Source organism: Daphnia carinata, chromosome 2, assembly GCF_022539665.2.
Source record: "Daphnia carinata strain CSIRO-1 chromosome 2, CSIRO_AGI_Dcar_HiC_V3, whole genome shotgun sequence".
NCBI lineage: Eukaryota > Metazoa > Arthropoda > Branchiopoda > Diplostraca > Daphniidae > Daphnia > Daphnia carinata.
The window spans coordinates 5,470,330-5,492,692 of record NC_081332.1 but is presented as its reverse complement, the minus strand read 5'-3'; the positions used below and the strand labels follow the sequence as shown (position 1 = coordinate 5,492,692).

The following is a 22,363-nucleotide window of genomic DNA, read 5'->3' as shown; positions in this document are numbered from 1 at the left end:
TATATTTCTGCTATTCTGCAAAGTGCAACATCAATGTTTACGTTTTTGTTCGGTGAATTAGAAGGCTCTCATTTATTAACTCATCCAGAATGAAACTATAGCTCTATTCAAAATTTCTGAAAGAATTGGTTTTAAAACTCTTTAAGGCTCTATCGATTAATTGCGCGCGCATCTCTTATAAAAAAATCATTCGCAGAAAACAGTAAAAGGCAAAAGGCAAGGTGTCTTACCATAAAAACATTTAAATTCCCCAACATTTCTGTAAATTGCTTATTTCAAAAATTGAAGGCATGAAATGGAGTTTGCACACCTCATCAAATCACCTAGGGTTGAAAAAGTACTAGTACACCGCCCACTTAACAAGTCTGTTGAAGGAGTGCTATGTATTACTGGACACCATCTGATTTTCTCTGCTGGAGGAGAGAGTCCTGATGAATTCTGGGTATCAAGTATTACTAGTATTTTTCATCAAAGGTTTTTAATTATCTCGTTTTTCATTGTTATAGCTGATTCACAGGATTATAGATTTAGTTGAAAGAAAACCCAACACACCCCCAGCCCCAGGCGGCACTCTTACTCTTAAGTGCAAAGATTTTTCTGTCATTAGCTTTGATTTTCAAAATTCAGAAGAGTTGAATAATGTTTCAGCATCGCTGGATTGCTTGTCGTCCATAGGTACTTTACCATTTTCAGAAGGTTTTCCTTCCTGTAACAGCCTGCTAATGAAACATTTTTGTTGAATGCAGAAAATCAGTCACTCTACTACCCTTTCTTCTATCAACCAGTTTACAATGTAATTGAAGATGGGTGGACAGCCTTTAGGCCTGAAATTGAATTTTCCAAGCTAGTCATGCAACAACAGGAAGACTGGAGAATTTCTTATGTCAATAAGGATTATTCAATCTGTTCTTCATACCCTTCTGCCGTTGTAGTCCCAAAAGCTGTGGACGATGATGTCTTAATAGCTGCTGCATCGTTTAGAGTTGGAGGAAGATTTCCCGTCCTATCCTATAGGCATGAAGGAGGAGTAAGTGGTTTAGTTCCAACAGTTGGCAGACTTCAATTCGATCCACTACTGGTTATTTCTTTAGGCGGTGATGATGCGAAGTAGTCAGCCTCCTTCTGGACCAAACGTCAAACGTTGCCGTGAAGATGAAAAACTCCTTAACAGTGTACTAAAACCAGGAATGCGTGGATATATTATTGACACTCGCCATCAGAGCACAACTCCAACGCCCAAAGTATTGAGAAGATTCTTAATTCGCGAATCCGATTCTTATGCTTATATCTTTCAACTGTGTTATCAAGTCTAAAGGATCAGGGGGCTTTGAGATCGAATCTCACTATCCACAATGGCGCCGAATTCATAAGCCCATCGAAAGACTACAATCATTACTAGAATCTCTATCCAAACTTGTTGAAGGTAATTGAATATTGTAGAATGGCAGTTGGATGACAGTTGACTTTCTTTTGCAATTTCCTAGCCTGCTTAGACACTGGCAGTTCTATGGATAAGTGGTTGTCTCGGCTAGAATCTTCCCAATGGCTCTCCTATGTTAAAGAGACTATGAACTGTGCTTGTTTGGTTTCTCAGTGCATTGATCAGGAAACTGCTGCCGTGTTGCTGCATGGAGGGGAAGGTCTTGATTCGACTTTGGCCGTCTCTGCTCTCGCTCAAGTCATCCTTAGTCCTGATTCAAGAACTGTTCACGGGTATCGTAGTTTCCTGAAGCATCCAGGCAATGGAGTACGTTAACTTTGTTTAATTATTTCTGCTTCAGATTTGAGGCATTGATTGAGCGTGAATGGATTCAGGCGGGATATCCATTCGTCCAACGTCACCACCGTTCGGCCCTGAGTAACACTGTCTCTCGGGGGAAAGAAAACGCACCTACATTTTTACTTTTTATCGATTGCACTTGGCAAATCATGCAACAATTCCCATGCAGTTTTGAGTTTAACGAAGGATTTCTTATTCAATTAGCTCGCCATTCTTACTGGTCTCAATTCGGTAAGGGCAACACCAATGACTATCATATCTTCGTTTGGAAGCTTATGAATTGAGCCTTAATTGATGACAGGTACGTTCCTGGGAAACAATGAATTAGATCGTCATCAGATGCAATTGGCAAATAAGACGGTTAGTTTATGGTCGCATCTCAATCGACCAGAAATACTTCGGTCTTTCTTGAACCCTCTGTACGAGCCCAACAACCGCGTTATTTGGCCTTCTGTTGCTCCGATGAGTGTGGTTTGTTAAAATTTTTCACATAACTAATCTTGGCATGGCTTCGACATCAGATTGAAAAGTAAGTTGTTATTTTGTCTCAATTGATGCAGAATTTGTGGCCGGCCATGTATCTCGCCTATGTGGTAGAACCTAAAGTTTACGACGATGCGTGGCGTGACATTGCTGCAATTTGTGAGCAGGACAAAGAATTACGCTCTAAAGCCCAACGACTTCGTCGTCAACTGATTGATCTGGAACGTGATGCCATTTCAAAGGGTCTTCTCGACAGTCCCAGCAGTATAGGAACAGTCTTCGATTAAAATTCCAATTTTTCTGCTTTTTTTTCTTTGATTATGAGCAACATTAAAAAGAATTTGAAACATAGACTTGACGTTTCAATCTCTCGATGTATAGCTGTCATGCCCTAATCTAACGATCTTTTTATTCATCAATCATCATCCATTTCATGAATTTCACAATTTCTTAACCGAAAAATACCGAGATGGCTGTTTTTAAGTGAAGTGAGCGCTTTGAATAAATTCAAGGGAGATGCACGACATGTTTTAGGTAAAGGAACGTCGTTGACCTTTTAGCGTTTCCTCGTGATGGAATAGTCGTAGCTGAAACCAGTTTTATTATCTTTTTAGGGGGAATCTTCATATTTAGGACACTCAAGCAAGAATCTCGAGAACAAAGGAAACTTGTCCCCTGTAGTTTCCTCAGGTATGATGCATCCGGCATGGGCGTCATTCCCCATTTGCTCCACTCAGCAAAGAGAACAGTCATTGGTTGCATAGAAAAACCCTCGAGCTATTCCATTTCTTTTTCAAGCTTTTGTACCAAATAAATGCATCCCTTTAGGCTTTTTTGTAGGGGGGAAATTTAAGAGGCCCTTTCTAAAAATCCCTCTCGCGCCCATTTTTCTTTATTTTTCTGTTCCAACGGTCTCCTTTTGACATGTGAACAAAGACCCATTCGAACAGGTAGATCTTCGTGATAAAATATGAAAATTACCTTTAAAAAATAGGGGAGAAAACAGGTGGTCGTGGTGATGTGTATAGAAAGCTTGGGTAGAAACACGAAAGAAAATTCGAAGCCAGAACAGAGGAAGAGAACGTGTATATAAAAATGGTGAGCTTTCTCAAGGACAGCGCCTTGAGGAAGACGCCGTTCCTTGCTTCTCCCCTTCTCCCGCTTCTTTCTGGCCTTCGAAACTTGCGCGCACGCCTCTCTCTGCAGCGATGCTAACTCTCTCTTTTCTGTGTCCAACAAGTTTTCCTTGTATTTCCAAGCCGTTACAAGAAACTAACAATAAAGCAACCGAGCGACATGGGCAAATCAAACAAGACTGAAACGGATGAAATACCAACTACGTCACTGGATGAGTGTGGATCTAGTCATGAATATCGAATGCCAAATCAAGTAACATGGACCAGACACACAATCACCCGGCAACAAGTGGTGTCGAGACTTGAAGACTTCTACAGCTGCTGCTAAAGACGATGCCGAAAGAGATGTTGGAAGCGTGTTGCTTCTTCCTGCTCGGACGAAGCGTCACTGAAAAAGTGGGCCACGAAAACCGATGCGCGCCAAAGAGAAAGAGAATGAAGAAATGTAAAAAGAGAAAGAGAAAAAAGAAACCTAGAGAGAAAATCTCCCTAGAAAATCGGGCCGTCTAGGGCCGACGATGACGACGGAACAACTGCCGAGCACCACTCGCCTTCTACTTCTTCTTCTTCCTAGTTCCCAACCCCTACTTTTTTCTTCTCCTCCTATTTGAAAGAAAGAAAAAAAAAGCTTCTTTAGCTAGTAACAAACAAAAAAGCTCTATGAGAAAAAAAAGACGGCTCTGTGGCGCGCTCGAAAAGCAAAATAACCCGCCTTTCCTCGTTGGCCATTGGTCGAAATTCCGAAATGGCGGCTAACCAGACCTCTTCGCTTGAGGCGCTATTTTACCCGTGACGCACGGTCCTAGAGGGAAGGGGGGGGGGTATTCAAGATCTCTGCTTCTATAGACTCGACATCTTTGTCGAAAAAAAAAAAAAAGATTTTCCCCTTCTAACTTCTCGAATAACTTTTTCACCACAATGCTCAATTTTTCGTAACTGAATTTGATTTGATATCACATATTCTTATGTATAATGAAGAGAAAGCGCTGCAGTTCAACTGAAATATTTGTTTCCGTTTGGACACATGTAATGATAATGATTGAAACAGCAGCCCGCATGTCGACTAAAAGTTGACGAACGCTCCGATTGAGGCTAAATCGACCGGAAAAAGGAAAACATGTGGGTCAAGTTAAAATAACTAACAAAGAACCCAATTCACCATAAAAAGCGGTGGTTGCGCATCAAAAGAATCGTTAAATACCCGCCCCAGTTTAGGAGTTACAATTTTTAGCACGTGATTTACTCTTAAAAGCTACATGCTTGCTTGGCAGCCATTACTACGATTATTTTTTATCGCGCTGTGTTGAAAAGCCGAAGGGTTCGAAGAGGGGGATTTGGAGGTCGACATTCTTGTTTTCTTCTTTTTGTGTTTCCTTGCTCTGTTAGGAGGAAATGTTAGCGAGGAAGAAGAGCTTCAAGCCAAAATATAATTATAAAACCATCAGTCAATCAGTTTCCTGCTTGTTGTGGAATTTTAGCCTTAAACCACAAAATAAGGTGTTCCCATCAAATGGAATTAAATTACACGATCGATTTTTCCGGTTGAAAGAATCGATCTGTTTGGCAGACGACGATATTTGAAGAACAGAAAAGAAAATACTGAAATGTTTCAACATACCAAACTTTTAAATAAACGTCCTATTACACCAGTTTTAGTCCGCTGTCGATCATCCTTCGCAAAATTTCAAGCATGGTAACTATTTTTCACGATTGTGGTATGAGTTATTGACTACTTACGAACGTGTGCTTTCGACTAAAGGTACCGCGATCTGTGGGCTCCCCAACTACCGGCTCCGCCTTTCAAACACGTGTGCCAAATCGGTGGTAATTGCGTATGCATAATATTTATATTGAATTTTTTTGGATCCATTAAAAAAAAGTAATATGAAAACAGACCCAACATTAAGGCTAAAAGCTGGAGAAGTGCCACTTGAAGAGCTTAGTTCTGATCGGATGAAGCATATTCTTCTTGTTTTGAGAAGTGTAATGAAAAACTATAAATCAGTTGGGATTTCAGCCCCACAGATTGGGATTCCTTTAAGAATTATGATGATTGAAATTCCAGAATATGTAGTACAACATTTTGGTCCAGAAGTTTGTAAAACACGTGAAATAGTCACTACCCCTTTTAGGGTAGGAAACATGAATACCAATCTAGACCAATTATTTTTTGTAATTGCTTCTTTTTGTAGGTATTTATCAACCCAGTAATGGAAATAAAAGATTTTAAGCAAACTCTTTTTCCTGAAGCTTGTGAGAGCCTCAAAGGGATGAGTGCCTTGGTACCGAGATATAGAGGAGTGCATATTAAGGTAAATGTGGTATTCTATCCATGTTTGTTGTAGTCTTTAATCTTGTTCGAATCAATATTCAGGGATACGAATACGATGGATCTCCGACGGAATGGGACGTAACAGGCTGGGCGGCAAGAATCATTCAACATGAAATGGATCATCTGAATGGTCGTATTTACACGGATATAATGGAATGCAAGTCTCTGCAAGTAGATCTTTGGAAAACGATTAATGCCAAACAAGGAAATGTCTTCGTTAAATATAACAAATGAACCACTGAAGCGTTTATAGATGAACATTAAATATATTACATTTTGTGTTGTACAGTACTGTATGCACATGCCTTGCATCTCAACATTTTTTTGACAACATGGCACGACTTACTTTTGATCCACTCGGCCGCCCTAGCACAGCGCACATGTACTCGCCTGCATCGATTAGCTTATTCAGATCAACTCCTGTGTCTATACCGAGCCCGTGCAACATGTAGACAACTTCCTCCGACGCCACATTACCTGATGCTCCCTTTGCATATGGACATCCGCCTAATCCCCCAACAGATGAATCTACGACGGCTATCCCCATCTGTAAAACACAATTCGTATTTCAATTCCAAGATCAATCGCGGCTGAAAACTTCTTGATTTACATCAATTCCTCTTAAGATGTTAGCCAAGGCTTGCCCGTACGTGTCGTGGCAATGGAGTGCTAGCGTCTCAACGGAAACGTGCTTCGTGACTTCCTTTAACATTTTGCTGATAGACCCAGGAGTTCCTACTCCAATTGTATCACCTAGGGAAACTTCATAGCATCCGACGTCGAATAATGCTTCAGCAACCTTAAAGCAAATAACGAATGGTTATCCAATGAAAGGCTAAAAAATTGGTAAAAGAAAAAATAGAGAAAATACTTTGGCAACAGCGGAGGGTGCGATGGGACCCTCGTAGGGGCATCCAACTACACAAGACACGTATCCGCGAATTCGTATTCCATGCTGTTTCGCCTCATTCACAACTTCTTTAAATCTTTGAATACTTTCTTCTACAGTGCAATTGATGTTCTTTCGACTGAAAGATTCTGATGCAGCCCCAAAAACAGCTACTTCTTTAGCCCCTACCTTCATCTGTTAACAAATATGGGTGAAGTTGTCAAAACATCTTAGATATCCTAGTAAGTAAAATAATCTCACATTTAATTCAAGAACTTACTGCAGCATTCAAGCCCAAAACATTTGGAGTTAGAACAGGATAGCTGACATCAGGGTACTTGTTAATTCCCATGAACACTTCTGAGTGGTCTGCCATTTGAGGAACCCATTTTGGTGACACAAAACTAGAAACATGGTCATTTTCTTTTGATCTAAGATGTTATAAAGATATAGACATTTTGGCATGTACCTGGTGGCCTCTATCGATTTTAGTCCTGCATCTGATAACTTGTTAATGAATTCAATTTTCGTGGAAGTTGGTACGACTTGTTTTTCATTTTGCAAACCATCCCTCGGTCCAACTTCAACGATCCTAACATAAGTCCTGTTTCGGCTAGTTTTCTATTGAAACAAATGGTTATATTCTTCTCTCTTAAAATTGAACGTATCACATACGCTGAAATATCGAAAAATGGACCTGTTCGGAACAATGATTTTAAACATATTTTTGTTTTATTGTTTCACTGTTCGCTTGCACGATTACGCTGTTTACTTTTTTCGTTTTTTTTTCGTCTAGTTTTTCGTCTGCTACCTCATTAGTTCGACTAGATGCCAAGTCTAAGGGTTGCGCTAGCAACTTGTTTACGTCTCTTTTACGCACTGAAATTTTAGCGGATAAGGATTTCGACTTTTAATTTTTTTTTATACCTGCCTACTGCGATTTTTAACCAGTGTTGAAGAATGAAGAACAAAATTTAGTCAACTGTTCAATGACTTAAAGTCAGTTAAGCTCTATAATTTTGGTAAAGGGTTGCAAATAAAAAATAAGGCGTGCAAGCACATTCTGCATTCATCTACTAAACACACGAATATCATTCCAGTGCACCTTTGAATGGTCAAATAAAATCTAGAAATGAATAATATATTTCGAATGGGAAATAGGTTTGATGATAAGAACGAACTCAAGAATTTGTGCCAAATAAAAAGGTACCTTTCATGTCTGTGTTTCATTGTTTGCAAATCGTGCTGCAACCGTTTGTCTTTTTCGTGGCGAGCTGGCCGATGATCCTCCACTTGCGCCGGCTACAGTAACAGTCCCTATCGTTGCTGTTGAAAGATTGTGCAAAGCTCCAGGAGCAGGTGAGGCATTGTAGGATAGCAAAGGTGATGTGCGATTCAGATTGCTAATGCGTTTGTACTCCTGTCGAGTCTTCTCGCGCTCAAACTTCTCTTGGAGAACCTCTTGTTTCAAGCGTTGATTTTCGCGACTTAAATCGGCAACTTTGCCTTCAGTGCCACATAGCTCTGCTTTCACATTCGCTCTAAACAAGATAAAATAAAAAATAAAAGCATGCCCATCCTAAAAGTTTTGCAACCGAAGCGGATAAAAAGGAAAATTAGGGGAAAATGAAATAAAGCTCATTACAGTTCTTCTTGCAAAATAATCTCTCGATGATGTAATCGGGTTAAGTCTTGGGACATGGTGCGCATCTGGTTTTCTTGTTGGGATCTCTCTTGCCGCAAGATCGATACAAGCGACTCTAAATTGCGGACATTTTCCTTTTCTTTCAATAGACGTTGGTCGAGTACACGGAAATCCTCGTGTAGTCGGGTAGTTTCAGTTTCCATCTAAAACACAAGAAAAGCAGTAAAATTAGAGAAATGTAAGTAGTTGTAGCATTTTTAAAGCCAATCTTGCCTGATGGGTGGTTGAGTCAGCTTGGGCAGCTTCCATTCGGAGTTTTTCTAATTGTTTTTCCAGTCGATTTTGGAGGTCGTGAGCGGCGGCAAGCTGCTGCTCCAGTCGTATCTAGCAATGATAATCCTAACATTATTCATCTGATTTGTGTCAAAACTAGATTAAAATACCTTATCTCCTCGTTCATCTCGTATGTCTCGCTCCAAAATACCCAATCGCCGTAATAAATCATCAGCTTGCATTTCTGATTGAACCCCAGCTGTTTTCTGCTGTGCATACAGTTGTTCGAGTTCTCCAAGTCTCCGTCGCACAGTCAATAATTCTGCCTGCAAGGTGGTAACTTCTTGTTGCTGACTGCGAACAGACCTTTCCATATTTTCTCTTTCCGTCTCAAAGCTGCTGGTCTCGTTTGCTAAAGCTTGAAACTGCTTCAAGAGGGCATCTTTTTCTTCGTCCTTAAAACAGGCAAAGGAACGTTGTATCTATTTAATAGCTCAAGAGTTTTATTCGTGAGAATCTACACCAACCTTTCTTGCCAAAATGCCCTCCACTTGTCGTACGTGGTTGACATATGACTGAATCTCTCGTCGCAGATCCTCAGCTCCTTTACGTTCGCGATCCAATTCCCCACGACTTTGAGCGAGCGAAGCAACTAATCGCCTATATCAAACACAATATAACAGTCATATAAAAAACATATTGATTGGCATGAAAGAATTTGTTTCTCTTACTCGTTTTCTTGCCGAAGTGAAGAATTATCTATTTTTGCTTTGTCAATTTCATCAACAAGGCGATCGTTTTGACGACGGTTCAACTCTACTTGGCTGTTTTTCTCACCGGCTTCTCGATCGAGCATCTGAATTTTTTTTTCATAAGTCTCAATATGGTTCTGGAGCATTGTAATTGTATCCTGTTTTGTGGATGATTGCCTTTCCAACAGGTTTATCCGTGCCCTACATGCATCTAGTTCGTCCAGAAGCTGTCGTTGTTCGGTTTCACCCTGAGCACGCGCAACCTAAACAACGAAGATGTATAAAACCGAATTCGATATATTAAAAGGCAATGTCTTTACTACCTGCAAGCTGCGTAACTGACCCTGAAGACTGCCTACTTGTTCTTCGAGTCTCAGTACTTTCTGTTCCAGCCCATTGCAACGCTGCCTTGCCTCGTCGAGTTGTGCAGTTTTTTCCATCATTTTCTTGGTTAATGCGGCGGCATTCATGTCGGCATTTGCTATTTCCGTCTGTAGCTGTTGAAGTCTATTTTTCTCAAGTGACACTTCACGCTCCGTCACCTTCAGCTTGCCCTGAGAATTTTCCATGTCTTGTTGCAGCTGCCAAACTTTAGCCTTTTCTGTGTTGAGATCTTGTTCCGTTTCTTTGAGTTTATTATTGATGCCATCGACTTCTTTTTCTCGTTGGTTTATAATATCCTGCTTTGCTGATAATTGTTTTTCTAGTTGGAGAACGCGAGTATTGCGACCTTCTATTTCGTTCAATAATTTTTGGACAACTGGATTTGGGATTTCATTCTGGCTCTGCAATATTCAAACTATATATGTTAACTGTGCCTCAACAATCACCAACAAATTTCGGCTTACCTGTATCGCTACTAATTGATTTTGAAGACTCTTGATCTGGTCTTGTAGTGCCCCTATGGTTTGTTCCAAGTGTGCGCACTGTTGTTTCGCTGCATCCAGTTGAGTTGATTTTTCAACAAATTTCTTCGTTAGGGAGGACGAATTTCCGTCGGCCTCGTCGATATCGAGGCGAAGCTGCTGCAAGTTGTTGCGTTCGAGATGAAGGCTCTGTTCCATAGAACGCACTTTCGCATTTGAAGTCTCAATATCAGCCTCGAGTTTCCCAATCAGATCTTCAGCCTTTTTTAATTTCTCTGTAACATCGGTCACAAGGCCATCCGATTTCTGTGAATTCTCCTTTATTTCATCTAATTCAAGTCGTAGTTCGGAATTCTTTTCTTTCAATGACTTCTTTTCCTCGACCATGCTTTGCGCCCACGTTTGTATCTGGTCTGGTAATTTACTTATTTCTTCGACAGTAGGTGTGTAGGCTGATGCAGAAGTTCCGGATTCCGTTTGAGTTTTACGGTCTTGCACGTTAGTTGTGGTAGGTCTGCTGATCCTGTGGTTAGCCTGATCGGGGGTATTAAAACCAGACGACTTTGTACTCGTGTGGGTAGCAAACCCTTGAGCATGCTGAGCGGAGGAAAGGTTTGACTGTTGAGCAAATCCTTGCGGGTGAGCACTGGGGTGTGATTGATATGAATTTTGATAATTGGGCATGCCAGCATTGGGATCATGATATGATTGTGGATAATTAAATGGACCCATACCCGGGTTGGATTGATATGTTTGAGGAGTTCCGGGCTGGCCCTGGAATTGTGACAAAAAGTTTTGTGGTACGCCCCCACAAACACAAACAGGAAAATTCGGGCGTGCTACATTTGTTTGTCCAGAATTTCTCTGAGACTGAGCATACCATTGATAGTTACTTGGTTGTTGCTGCGTTTCGTCAGAATTTCTTTGGATTTGAGCAGGAGGCTGACGTTTCTGCTGAGCGAAAGCTTCGTTTGATAGCGGTGCATTTGATTGCCCAGTTGGCATTGAAATCGACTGAGATTCTTGATTTGGCGGAGCAAATATGTTTTCAGATTGTGGCCCATAATGTTGGCCGGAAGGCCAATTATATGTCGTCTGGCCCCCTGCCGGAACTTGTTGCCGATTCGGCTGTTGAAAATTGAGGAGTGGAGGTTGTTGATACGTATACAAAGGTTGATCAATGTTCCGCTGTAATTGTTGCTGAGGTAGATTGTACGATGCGTTACTCATTTGAGGAGGATTTTGCTGCAAGTTTGGTCGACTGGGGTCAAAAGCATGAGAATTCTGCGTATCAGGTTTACTGCCTGGTAGTTCGGTAGGTATTCCTTGGCGATTTTTCATGTAATTCAGTAACTGATGAACGTTGTCGTAGTACAACTGACGCTGCTCTGCCAGTCGCTTAAGCCAGTTTTCACGGCTGCGTCCTCCCCCCTCATCCTGAACTGAATTAGACGGTGATCTTGCAGAAGAGTCGATGCCACTATCCATTGTTGAAGCATTTTTGTTATTCGTTTGAAAGCGAACATGCTTGGATTTTGGTCCCTGTGAGGATGATTCACTGCTTACGAGAGCACGAATTTCATTCATCAACATGGATTCTATAGTAAAACAGGAAAAAGATGAATTCAAATAATTAAAAAATGGGAGGTTCTAAGGACGGCAGTTTATCAACCTTGAGAATGTAAGCGATGGACTTCTTTCATTAATTCGTCCCTTTCTTTCTGTGTGGTGGTTAACATCTTTTTCATCACGTTGCGTTCTGACTCAAGACTAATAACTTTTTTCTCTGCACTAGCGTTTTTTGCTGCCGTTTCGTGATTGTATGATCTGTCGCCAGCTAGCATAATTGCTCTACTCATTGCTTCATGTTGGTTCCGTACTGCTTCTACATATCATGTTGAAAAAAAAAATAATAATAATGAAGCAAAACAAGGACAACCACACAGCAAAAACCAACAAATGTCGTTCGCGGAAACCCGAGAAAAAATATACATATATTTTACCTGAGAGTTTAGCCTGGAGTTCTTTATTCTCTCGCTCCTTTTGTTCCATTCGAGATTTCAATTGCGCAAAGGTATTGGTTCCTCTGTTTCTGTCTGCTTTCTCGAACTGGATGAGTTTGTTTTCATATTCCAAAATCTAAATAGCGGAAGTTAATGGGGATACAAGAGATTGAACACTGCTACTGAAAATCCACAAACCTGCTTCTGAAACTGCTCGCAAGTTCTTTGGCTAACATCGAGTGCTTTGCTGGTATTGTCTAATTCACGCTCCAAGTTGCTGATTTTTACTTCAGCGGCTTTAACCCAGTCGATAATAGCGGGATTATCAGATGCTGCTAGTATCCTCTTGTAAAGTGCCTGAATTTTTGATAGGTTGGCCCCTGGTAAATCACCATCTTTTTCTATGCTGGGTTTGGATGTATTAGCCTGTGATTCACCTAATTTGAGCGATTAGACATATTTCAGAAATTTGTTTACAATACAATATTATACAAAATGAATTTACCCTTGACTGTTCCATTTTGAAGCTGCAAAAGTAATACACTTTTTGTATCATTTTCCTTTTTTAATCTTTGGATAATAGTTGTGTTTTGATCGAGAACAAATTTCAGTTCATTGATTTTTTCTTGAAGCTTTGATTTTTCCTGTTTTAGTACTAAACAAAAATTACAAACTTAGTAGATTTTTCTTCAACTATTCAGTTAAAATTTACCTTCTACTTCTCTGTTGGTTATATTTTCATCCCGGGAATGCTGCCGATAAGGTTGGCCAAAATTCTTAATGCTACATTCTGTTGTGGTCGAACTTTCTGCCGGGGCTTGTTCACTTTGCTGTAAAAGGCAAATATCATGTAATTGACAAACAAAGGAGAGCAATAAACACTTTTTACTTTTCTCACCCTTTGAGAATTTTGATTTCCTGCGCTCAAACGTTTATAATGCAGGAGATCTTTAACTAGTTTATCAACTAATGGAACAGAGTCATTTGATAAGTAACTGTTGTAACCCAAGTCGTCCAATCGTTGGCGAACACTGACGTATTGTGATAAGCTAGGTTTTGATCGTAAATTGCTATGTGGATTGCTCTGGGTCCCCATGGTTACGCTACCGAAAATCAAAAAGTGACATGCAATATAGCTATTCTGATAGGAAATAAAAGATTGGTGCGTCGTAAATATGTTAAAAGCATGAACCGATCGCTCATGCTATATTGAAAATACACAAGAATTGGTTCAAATGCACTAGCCGATGCACTGTGTGGCTTTTGTAATTTTCAAAAGCGCGAAAACGAAAACATAGCAACCGTCGTTTAAGCGAAACAGCGAACCTGTCGGTAAAAGTTGACAACTGTTTTTGTGATTTTTAAATAGTGTCTTTTTTTTCAGAAATCTACCCTACATAAATATCATTAAACCATTTCATGCTGCAATGGCCTGTCAATGCGTGCTATAAACCCGTATTTTTGAATTGAAATGTCAATAATCCGGGACGAAAGGATCGATGAAATATGCAATAGGTACAATACAAGTTTATGCGCGCAGGTGCAGGAAAGGAAAAAATATTCAGTTGAATTCAATACAGTTTTATATATTGTCGATGCTATGGCAAATTAATTTAAATATTAATATAAACGCTCTATTTAACGTGATGTCATTTACTATTTTGACTATTCCGGAAATCTTTTGGGTGACAGATTGACACAGATACAAAACGGAAGTGGAACGATAAGGGACAGCAATTTTGTTCGTCGGCGCTCAAGTCCTATGCAGGGTGGGGGCGGTATTTCGAATTGATTTAGCACAGATCGTTCATGTTTAACAGAAATAGTTTTGTTTCGGTTCCTTTTGTTGATTTAACCAGTTTCATAGATCGAAAATTTGGCAGCTATGAATCATTTGTCTGTGGTTCCACGTCGAAACTATGTCTTTGAGAAGAATGGAGAAGCAAAAGTTTTGACACTAAAGAATCTCCAAATGCTTGACGATACATAGGACTAAGTTTGTCAAGCAAAGCATAAGGGGTTTCGTAATAGTCATCAGATGGAACATTTGTTTGATTGTACTCAAAGCCCACTACACGAAAACCCTGAGCTGTCAGTTCGATGCAGTACTGTTTTTTCTCCTTAGTTGTTAAATTCAAATGAATTAATTGATCACTATTAACAGATCCATCTGCAATAGTTATTTCAGATACATGGTCTTTGACATCATGTATCACTGCAAGGGCTTCTACTATCCATTCCTCACCATTAAGAACCCGCTCATCATGATCATGCCCAGCCATTACAATATCCTGCCCATTAAAGAGAAAATTCATTTAATAATACACATTAAAATATTTTTTCATTTTTATTATAAAAAAAAATCACTGCTGTTGTTAATACTTCCCAGTCTGCCAAGTAATTAGATTCACTTCATCGGTAATTTACAATATCAATTTTTATCGACATGAAATTAACAGAAAATTGCTTGTATAATGCGATAGAGTCAATTACCGTCTGCAATTTGGTAATCTTCAGATAAAGAATTTGTGATACTTTTTACCCTTCCAGTGTGACGAGTTATGTGCTCTCGAAATCACGATACCGTAAACTATAGGAACTCGTGCCACCACTTATTGAATTACTGACTTTGAGTGTGGCAAGTCGTCACTCTATAGAAGAAAAGCGCTAATCAGAGCAAACTAGTTTTAACATCGTGCCAAGCGAGCGAATTCCGAACTCCAAATTTCCAAAACAGAACAGACGACACCAGAAAACCCATAGGGAGTTATCAGCTGATCACCCAAAAAATGTCAACTGCTACCATCTTCCGAATTCTTCGAACCTGAAAAGCAATACGTAAACTTTTTCCTTGAATTTTTTTTGCATGTATTCTGTTTTTTCTTTTTCATTTTTTTTTTATTTTTTTTTTGTGGGGGAGAGGGTTTGTTTTTTTTTCATATGAAATTATGCTAAGTAAGGTTTACGGTGACTGGTAGCTGTGAGCGGAGAATGCCATTTATACGCCCTGGCGGTATATCTCAACAATAAAAAACCGGATTCCCCTGGGGTGCCCGGTAACCGACTAAACAATTCACAAATTCACACAAAAGCACAAATTCTACGACTGTTATCCTGCCCAATTAAAGTAAAACATGACTGGAGTTAATTCTAAAGTTTTGGAGTTTTGCCAATTTATGGGAAGGCTGAAGGTAATAACTAATAATATACTCGCACTTCTTTCGAAACCCTGGCTTGCCCATGCAATGATCCCTATCAACTGCTTCAACGTTCCTTTTTCGTTTTGATACTCTCCTAGCATCTTCCAAGAACAGGATGGGTGATACGAGACATCCCTAATTGCGAGACCGTGGCCTCACATATGTAAGTCGCTCCTCAGAACAGGTTCTATTGGTTCTCACAGCATGAATTTTTTTTTATTTTGCTATGTAGGTACCGAATGGCTATGCTCACTTTCCTTCTGGAAACCAAAGATGTAGACATTCAAAGGTAGTGTAACCATTTTCGTCTATGTTCTTGTTTCTTAATGATTAAATTTTTCTCTTTATCAGGTGCCTTAAAATGTGTCTTGTACACGATATGGCTGAAAGTATTGTTGGAGACTTAACACCTCATTGTGGTGTGTCAGTAGAGGACAAACATCGTCAAGAAGAAGCTGCCATGGAAACTTTGATCAAATTGGTTCCTGAACTTGCTGCTGACGATCTCAAGGCGTAAACAAAACTTGTGTTCTACATAGATAGCATTCTAAACCATAATTATTAATGATTTCAGTCTCTTCATGGAGTATGAAAATCAAGTGACAAATGAGGCTATTTTAGTCAAAGACCTCGACCGCTTCGACATGATTTGCCAAGCGTATGAATATGAAGAGTCTCGCAACAAACCACGAGCGCTCCAGGAATTCTTTGACGCAACTGAAGGCCGTTTTAAGCATCCTGAGATTAAACGCTGGGTGGATGAACTATCGCAAAAGCGAGCACATTTCTTGTCTTCTGCGGTCAATGACGAAGAGGTGAAGCCGCACAACTCGTGAGGATAGCAGCCAAAGCATTTTTTGAAACCAAAGTAATAGCTCCAATTTTGTTTGTTCACTGTGTTATCTAGCTTAAATAGGAATGTTTTAACCAAGTGTTCAGTTGGTGGTAAATAATCATCAAACTTCCTTTGCCCTCGTTTTAACAATGTCATTGACTTTTGAAGTTAAAAGTATTGCATTTTCTTTGTCTTGGTCAGTTTTGAAAACAATAAAATAAAAACAAATTTCGTTTTTAAAAAAGTGATACGATCTTTCATTCATGCACTCTAAAACACATGATGGATGCTATGTTGACAGTGTCTTACGGAGCACGTGCTAGATAATTGAAAATAAAGAAAGGGAGGATGTGCTTACGCTCTTACCATGAACAAAATTCCCTATTGATTTGTCAACATCAAAACAAACCCCATCCCATCCAACATGACAAAATAAAAAATAAAACGAGCCAAAAGAAAAATTCATAGTCGTAGCGGAAGCTATAGGTGCTAAGAAGTAAAACAGGGAGAAGAGTCTGCGTGGGAAAAGCGTACGAAGCTGTGTCACACAGCTAAAAAGGCATCTCTCACTCTTATGATCCCATCCTCTGGGCTTTTTTTCTTTTCTATTTTATATCCATGATCCATCGGTCTAGTCGGTGGGTCGCGCGCCCGACCGTACGTGGGGCCGTACGCCAACACACGCGCTAAGTGTCTGAGAGCGATCAAAAAAAAGGAGGGGAGGAATGGGGGAGGGGGATTCTCTGGAACACTGAACTCACCCTCCATTTCCCACAGTTGAACGGGAGGGAGATACACACGCGCTGCTCGTAGGGGTGGCGTGTGTGTTAGAACCCGGCACGGTCCCATTTAAAACCGGACGACGTTCGTCCGTGTGCCAGTCGTCCGCCAGCAGCAGTCCAGTGAGCAAGTACACTCTCCGCTACATCTAGTACTCTTCCTATTTTTACCCTCTACACCATCGACATCTACCTGACGGCGACTCTATCCTTTCCGGCAACCGGAAGATCCACCGAGACACAAGTGCCCATCGAATCCGGCAGTCTAGTTCCATGCAGATGTGGAGAAACAAGCGAGCCCTAAGCGAGAGTGATTGTGAGGATCTCTACCACGACGAACACTCCAATAAAGAGTAAGTCCAATTATTCAACAAGATTTAAATTAAGACGTGTGCGGAATACGCTGGCAATTTGGAATTCATTTTATTAAAATAATTTTGTTTTCGTTCTTCAGTTGTTCTTCACCTGGTGAAGGCTTGAACGAATCTTGCGGCACATCCAGTACAGGAGGCAACATGACACGCAAAAGGAGGCGCGGAATTATTGAGAAGCGACGAAGAGATCGAATCAATCATAGTTTGTCCGAGTTGAGACGTCTAGTGCCATCAGCTTTCGAAAAACAAGGATCGGCTAAATTGGAGAAAGCAGAGATTCTCCAGCTCACCGTCGATCACCTTAAAATGCTCCATGCCAAAGGTAAATTTATCGTTTAGTTACGTCTTCTTCTCGTAACAAATATAAAAGAAATGGATTGTTATTTAAAAATTCGCTTTCGTTTAATAGGTTTGGATGCGCTGGCTTATGATCCACACAAGTTCGCTATGGACTACCACAACATTGGATTCCGTGAATGCGCGGCGGAAGTAGCGCGCTACTTGGTCTCTGTAGAGGGGATGGACGTCCAGGATCCGATGCGCTTGCGGCTGATGTCGCACCTGCAGTGCTTTGCCACTCAACGTGAACTCAGCAACAAACCAGTGACTGCTGGTACGGCATCTGGCGCCGTGACTTCGCCCGTTTCTACCGCCGCAACTCCATCATCTGCCGTCAACACTCCGGCCCCCAGCAACGCTTGGCCTTTCCCACCAACTCCCAGTGGCTACGGTGGCGGGCATAACGTCAATACCGTCCAGCATCACAATTTCAACAATCATCCGGCAAATAGTTCGGGAGGTCAGCAAAGTGGAACTCCCGGCCCTAGTAGCGTGTTTGATCAGTCGGCTCACCACTACGGAATGGATATGAGCAATTCTTTTGGTCATCCATCTGCGAATACTGCCCGTCTTCACCATCCGCACACGACGATGCCTCACCATCACAGCGGCGGAACGATGACGACGCTGCAACCCGTTCAGCCTGGACATCCCCATCATCCGGCTACGGCTGCTTATCCTCATGTCAATCATCATCCTTTCCCCTCGCTGGCCGCTCAGAATGCCAGCTACAGCACTTCCGGCAACCAAGTCAGACCATACAGGCCCTGGGGTGCCGAATTGGCTTATTAATACTTACGCATTTTTTGGAAAGGATTTAGTTCTATTCCATTAATATGTACAAATGCTAATCAGTTTTTTTGCTAGTCAGCAACATCTTCAACGAGACCAATATGATTGTTCAGTTGAATCTTTTTTATTTCTAAACGTTTGTGCCCAGAGAAAGTAACATGAGCTCATAAGTCGCCTTCCTTTTCAAATGTTTTATAATACCGAGCAATTTCATGACGTAATTTACGACATTTGGATTAATGTTCAATGACGTATGAGAATGGACCAATTTTCTTAGTGTTTTGTGATGATCTCTCGATATGCAATACGAATAATTCTAGTTCATTACAAAACTTGTAAAAAAAAACCTTTATTCTCGACTTTGGTCATTAATTTCTGTACTAGACATAAATATTCAGATTCCTAGTCTAAACAAGTCGTTTGCCTTGTTAATTGACATAAGCCATAAAATTCTCCTCTCTTTGATATCTACGCCCCTTCCTCGTCCTTTTTTTTTCTTTGTTTGTTTTTCTTTTTTTTTATCGTGCAAAAAAAGAAAATCCTCTCATCGTGAAGAGTCTCACTACGTATGACGGGAAACCGGCGTGGGAAAGAAGAGGGGAGATGAGCGCAACCAGTTGCCGGAGCAAATGGAACTCATCATTCCCCCCTTTTTATCTTCATTCATTTTTTTTTATTTCCTATTTTTCTTTTACATTTTTTTGGGAGAAAATGTCGAGGTGCATGGATGATGGTATTATAGGTGGGGGAGGAGGATATAAAAGAAGGAGCTCAATATCCGGTCATCAAATGTATACTGCATGCATTTTTCACGGCATCAGCCAAAACAAGCACTATAGCGATAAAAGGGAAACAGTTCAAAAGTCGTGGTATAAAATAATAATATAAAGAGACTTCCATGTCCATTAACCATCATGATAATTAACGAACGGTATAGGGTTGATTTTACCCTGTTTACTTGCACGGATGGTATGTAAATATACTACCTCGCAAAGTACCCTTCAGTTCCCCTCTCACTTGCCTATAACCCCTGTATCAAACAGGAAATGAATATGGATTTTATCAAAAATTCCAGTTAGTTTTCTTTTTATTTTTTGTGTGGAAAATTTAAAAAAAATTGAGTTTGAGATTAATGGCAAGCTCTCGTGCAAAGCTTTGTAACGTTTCCTACATGCGGACAGCTGCTGGTAATTATTCTTTCACGAATCGACACATCGAACCCCAGCCAACAATTAAACATTTCCCTATTGAATAAAAATTCGTGTTCAAACACGCCCATTTAGAAAATCGTTCTATTTCTATAAATGAATTAAATTCAATAACAAAACTTTTAAATTAAAAAATTAAGTTTAATTTTACTGAAGGTGAACACAACACAGCGGCCGAAAAATTGAAAAATAAAATAACAAGTGCTGCACCGGTTGACGAACGCTCGTATGTAATATACACGAACGATTAGCGGTCACGTAAATTCAACCTCCTGTCCATGTTATACTGCGTTGTATAAAGAGGAGCGGGCACGTGGGAAAGCTTCTATTCTGCCGGTTCTCACACTCGCTATCCACACCCCTGTCTCCAATGATGATTACCCGCCTCCCCCTCACGTTCCTCTCTCTCTCGTATTCACTCTTCGTTTCAATATGTGTATACAAGCGCATAACCTCGTCTCCCCCTCAACTACTCATAAGTGTGCACAGAGAGGCAATGTCTATATATACACGGAGAGTGAGAAACGGAGGGTTCACGGAGACTTCACTGCACGTTAAAAATCGCATAGATAGGGGAGTTGAATATCGATGGGTACACATAGTGGATTATGGTAGATTATAATCAGTTGAATTCAATGGATGTAGCAATAAGATTTTAATGGGCATTTTTCAATAGATTGATGATCCGATTTTGATAGTAAACTTGTGCCTATGGTTTCTTCGTAATTTTTCAAAATGACTCGGAATTCGTACGCGGGATTTGACTCCTTTTGAGAATTAGCACGAGGCGTTGAATGGCATCTTTCATAGAGAGGACATGTAACAGAAAGTTCTAATGAGTAGCAGTTTCAAAAATTTAAGGGCATTCAAATTGTACAAAAGAAATAAGTTCACGGTAATCAATTACGAATAGAAAAAAAGGATTAGGCCTAAACCAGCCGCTTTTCAACGCTGAAAGATGTTCCGGTTCATTTACGAACTTTAAAATTCTTTTAAAAATTTTTTTCCCACAAATTTGCTATTGAATATGCAAATGTTTTTTTTTTACCGCTCGTCGTATACATCCTCCGTGAATAGATCAATAGGCCCACATTTATAAACCATCAATATACGAATTTTCCTTCACATAAAAAAAAAATCTACGAGGGTGAGGGCGGAATGAAATCAAAAAGGGTCATGATTACTCTTTTATCAACCGATAGAGCACCGCCATCAAGCTGCTGTTGATTTCTAAACTAAAAGTTTTCTTCATTCATCCCTCCGCGTTCACACCCTCGCTGTATCACCGCCATAGATGGTTCTCTTGCTGCCTGTGAAATGAACGTCGGCCGCGTGAAAAGGTTGTACTCCGTTAGAAAGGTTCATTATCGTACACTATAGACGAAATAAAAAGGAGCAATTTCTGTGTGTAAAATTCTGAGTGCTGTATACAGCCTTTTTACTTAGAGCCGGAATGGAAACAACTGCCGCTTGTCTCTCGAACATATCATAGACGACAGATGACAATTTTCGAAATGGGGCTGTACATTATTGTGTTCTACACGGGGAAAAAGAAAGGGCGAGGGTTGAGAGTGCAATATCCGACGCTAGTGTGTTACATGAGAGTATCCAGTACGTTTTATAGAAGGTGTATACAGTATAACAATCGTCATTGAACCGAATACAAAAACAAGGCTGGACATTTTGAGTTTGATAGATCTAAGGGAGTTGATCATACAGAGAGAGTCAGAGGGGAGAAAACAAGTGTCCGGCCGTCAAGTGTCAAAAAGTGGCGGTCAGCCGTCCATGAGAGCAAGCCCATTCGTTTTTTCCCTTTGCAACGATAAATCTCTTATATAATAATTCAACATCAAATTGTATATGTGACCATATTTTTACGCGGGAGGAGACAAGTGGTTTGGCTCTCAAACTATCGATTCCTATACCAACTCAATTGTAGCAACTAGATAAAGAGCATCAGTAGTTTTTATTGGTTGATAGTCAATGGCGTGTAGGAAAGAAAAAAAGGGAGAGGCGATTGACCGGGAAATCGGGATCGTGTGTCGACAGCTAAACAGTGTGAGGGTCTATCTCTATTGTTGGTGTTCATAAAAATAACAATCACAAGATTTTTGTTGTATAACGAAAGATAGAGGCAATGATATAACGCTGTGTGGTTTTACGTAATGCCATCTGCCTTTAGACAAAAACAACAATAGGAAAACCAAGTGTACAACCGACGAGGGATCGTAAGTGCAACAAGAGGGGGACGGGATACGAAATAGATTTTAAGATATATAAATGAAAAAAAAAAGTTATTGATGACTTTAATTCACTAGTACCGTGTTGTGTGTACACACAATGGGAGGGGGATGTCGTTAAAAAAAAATCGCGTGCCGTAAAACATTTTTTTGTCTTCGGACGGTTGAATTTCTTTTTTCATTCTTTTGTTCAAACTCTTTGTCTGTATCTTTCGGAAGAGAATCAAATCAATGATCGATGAGATTGAAAGGGGTTTGAAAAAAAAATTCGTGTTAACTCGTTTGACACGAGTCAGCAATCACGAGGTTGTATTTCTATTGTCCCGTATTAAAACGGTAAAAAAGAACCGATCAAATCCAATTATAGTTAAGAAATGGGGTTATTGTGTTGCTGAACCCTCAAATGCTACAGGGAACTTACGATATGTGAAAATTCA

The 22,363-nt window shown here is 40.2% G+C and overlaps 6 protein-coding genes across 8 annotated transcripts; 4 read left to right on the top strand and 2 right to left on the bottom strand.

Moving 5' to 3' along the window:
- Positions 1–14: 14 nt before the first annotated feature.
- On the top strand, positions 15–2,614 carry LOC130687058 (myotubularin-related protein 9-like). 2 transcript variants are annotated; one of them, XM_057510223.2, is made up of 10 exons: positions 15–216; positions 289–442; positions 507–675; positions 747–1,027; positions 1,092–1,241; positions 1,309–1,423; positions 1,485–1,713; positions 1,782–2,011; positions 2,082–2,251; positions 2,341–2,614. In XM_057510223.2, exons 2-10 carry the CDS (start codon positions 296–298, stop codon positions 2,548–2,550), a joined length of 1,701 nt encoding a protein of 566 aa, XP_057366206.1. In that variant the 5' UTR covers positions 15–216; positions 289–295; the 3' UTR covers positions 2,551–2,614. The 2 variants fall into 2 exon arrangements, with proteins under 2 accessions (XP_057366206.1, XP_057366207.1); XM_057510224.2 differs by having other exon boundaries at positions 15–221.
- Positions 2,615–4,407: 1,793 nt separating this feature from the next.
- LOC130687069 (peptide deformylase, mitochondrial-like) lies at positions 4,408–6,022 on the top strand. Its single transcript, XM_057510237.2, has 5 exons — positions 4,408–5,092; positions 5,159–5,223; positions 5,294–5,532; positions 5,592–5,711; positions 5,774–6,022. Exons 1-5 carry the CDS (start codon positions 5,004–5,006, stop codon positions 5,963–5,965), a joined length of 705 nt encoding a protein of 234 aa, XP_057366220.1. The 5' UTR covers positions 4,408–5,003; the 3' UTR covers positions 5,966–6,022.
- LOC130687068 (hydroxymethylglutaryl-CoA lyase, mitochondrial-like) lies at positions 5,978–7,435 on the bottom strand. Its single transcript, XM_057510236.2, has 6 exons — positions 7,296–7,435; positions 7,090–7,241; positions 6,901–7,024; positions 6,603–6,815; positions 6,342–6,530; positions 5,978–6,278 (listed from the first exon to the last, which is right to left on the bottom strand). The coding sequence occupies exons 1-6, from the start codon at positions 7,341–7,343 to the stop codon at positions 6,045–6,047; spliced, it is 960 nt and encodes a 319-aa protein (XP_057366219.1). The 5' UTR covers positions 7,344–7,435; the 3' UTR covers positions 5,978–6,044.
- A 170-nt stretch (positions 7,436–7,605) lies between these two features.
- LOC130687067 (centrosomal protein of 135 kDa-like) lies at positions 7,606–13,490 on the bottom strand. Of its 2 annotated transcripts, XM_059497682.1 has the most exons (15): positions 13,058–13,490; positions 12,872–12,989; positions 12,665–12,814; positions 12,358–12,596; positions 12,160–12,295; positions 11,829–12,041; positions 10,139–11,754; positions 9,614–10,075; positions 9,270–9,553; positions 9,066–9,198; positions 8,709–8,993; positions 8,539–8,649; positions 8,266–8,468; positions 7,831–8,161; positions 7,606–7,746 (listed from the first exon to the last, which is right to left on the bottom strand). In XM_059497682.1, the coding sequence occupies exons 1-14, from the start codon at positions 13,253–13,255 to the stop codon at positions 7,834–7,836; spliced, it is 4,476 nt and encodes a 1,491-aa protein (XP_059353665.1). In that variant the 5' UTR covers positions 13,256–13,490; the 3' UTR covers positions 7,606–7,746; positions 7,831–7,833. The 2 variants fall into 2 exon arrangements, with proteins under 2 accessions (XP_059353665.1, XP_057366218.1); XM_057510235.2 differs by lacking the exon at positions 7,606–7,746 and having other exon boundaries at positions 7,748–8,161; positions 13,058–13,489.
- Positions 13,491–14,996: 1,506 nt separating this feature from the next.
- Positions 14,997–16,435, top strand: LOC130687011 (5'-deoxynucleotidase HDDC2-like). Its single transcript, XM_057510171.2, has 5 exons — positions 14,997–15,350; positions 15,458–15,522; positions 15,592–15,648; positions 15,711–15,872; positions 15,934–16,435. Exons 1-5 carry the CDS (start codon positions 15,294–15,296, stop codon positions 16,193–16,195), a joined length of 603 nt encoding a protein of 200 aa, XP_057366154.1. The 5' UTR covers positions 14,997–15,293; the 3' UTR covers positions 16,196–16,435.
- A 640-nt stretch (positions 16,436–17,075) lies between these two features.
- On the top strand, positions 17,076–18,783 carry LOC130687094 (hairy/enhancer-of-split related with YRPW motif protein-like). The gene is made up of 3 exons (XM_057510253.2): positions 17,076–17,326; positions 17,428–17,669; positions 17,757–18,783. Exons 1-3 carry the CDS (start codon positions 17,247–17,249, stop codon positions 18,476–18,478), a joined length of 1,044 nt encoding a protein of 347 aa, XP_057366236.1. The 5' UTR covers positions 17,076–17,246; the 3' UTR covers positions 18,479–18,783.
- Positions 18,784–22,363: the final 3,580 nt, after the last annotated feature.

Bases quoted from the DNA above. Each gene is read 5' to 3' on its own strand.
- LOC130687058 (XM_057510223.2), top strand. From the start codon at position 296: ATGGAGTTTGCACACCTCATCAAATCACCTAGGGTTGAAAAAGTACTA. The intron at 1,424-1,484 runs GTAATTGAATAT...GCAATTTCCTAG, and splicing joins TCTATCCAAACTTGTTGAAG to CCTGCTTAGACACTGGCAGT. The intron at 1,714-1,781 runs GTATCGTAGTTT...TTTCTGCTTCAG, and splicing joins GATTCAAGAACTGTTCACGG to ATTTGAGGCATTGATTGAGC.
- LOC130687069 (XM_057510237.2), top strand. From the start codon at position 5,004: ATGTTTCAACATACCAAACTTTTAAATAAACGTCCTATTACACCAGTT. The intron at 5,093-5,158 runs GTAACTATTTTT...TTTCGACTAAAG, and splicing joins TTCGCAAAATTTCAAGCATG to GTACCGCGATCTGTGGGCTC. The intron at 5,533-5,591 runs GTAGGAAACATG...TTCTTTTTGTAG, and splicing joins TAGTCACTACCCCTTTTAGG to GTATTTATCAACCCAGTAAT.
- LOC130687068 (XM_057510236.2), bottom strand. From the start codon at position 7,343: ATGTTTAAAATCATTGTTCCGAACAGGTCCATTTTTCGATATTTCAGC. The intron at 7,242-7,295 runs GTATGTGATACG...TTGTTTCAATAG, and splicing joins CCATTTTTCGATATTTCAGC to AAAACTAGCCGAAACAGGAC. The intron at 6,816-6,900 runs GTAAGTTCTTGA...ATTTGTTAACAG, and splicing joins TTTTGGGCTTGAATGCTGCA to ATGAAGGTAGGGGCTAAAGA.
- LOC130687067 (XM_059497682.1), bottom strand. From the start codon at position 13,255: ATGGGGACCCAGAGCAATCCACATAGCAATTTACGATCAAAACCTAGC. The intron at 12,815-12,871 runs GTAAATTTTAAC...ATTTTTGTTTAG, and splicing joins AACCAACAGAGAAGTAGAAG to TACTAAAACAGGAAAAATCA. The intron at 8,469-8,538 runs GCAAGATTGGCT...CTTGTGTTTTAG, and splicing joins CTGACTCAACCACCCATCAG to ATGGAAACTGAAACTACCCG.
- LOC130687011 (XM_057510171.2), top strand. From the start codon at position 15,294: ATGACTGGAGTTAATTCTAAAGTTTTGGAGTTTTGCCAATTTATGGGA. The intron at 15,523-15,591 runs GTAAGTCGCTCC...TTTGCTATGTAG, and splicing joins GAGACCGTGGCCTCACATAT to GTACCGAATGGCTATGCTCA. The intron at 15,873-15,933 runs GTAAACAAAACT...TAATGATTTCAG, and splicing joins GCTGCTGACGATCTCAAGGC to TCTCTTCATGGAGTATGAAA.
- LOC130687094 (XM_057510253.2), top strand. From the start codon at position 17,247: ATGCAGATGTGGAGAAACAAGCGAGCCCTAAGCGAGAGTGATTGTGAG. The intron at 17,327-17,427 runs GTAAGTCCAATT...TTCGTTCTTCAG, and splicing joins GACGAACACTCCAATAAAGA to TTGTTCTTCACCTGGTGAAG. The intron at 17,670-17,756 runs GTAAATTTATCG...TTCGTTTAATAG, and splicing joins TAAAATGCTCCATGCCAAAG to GTTTGGATGCGCTGGCTTAT.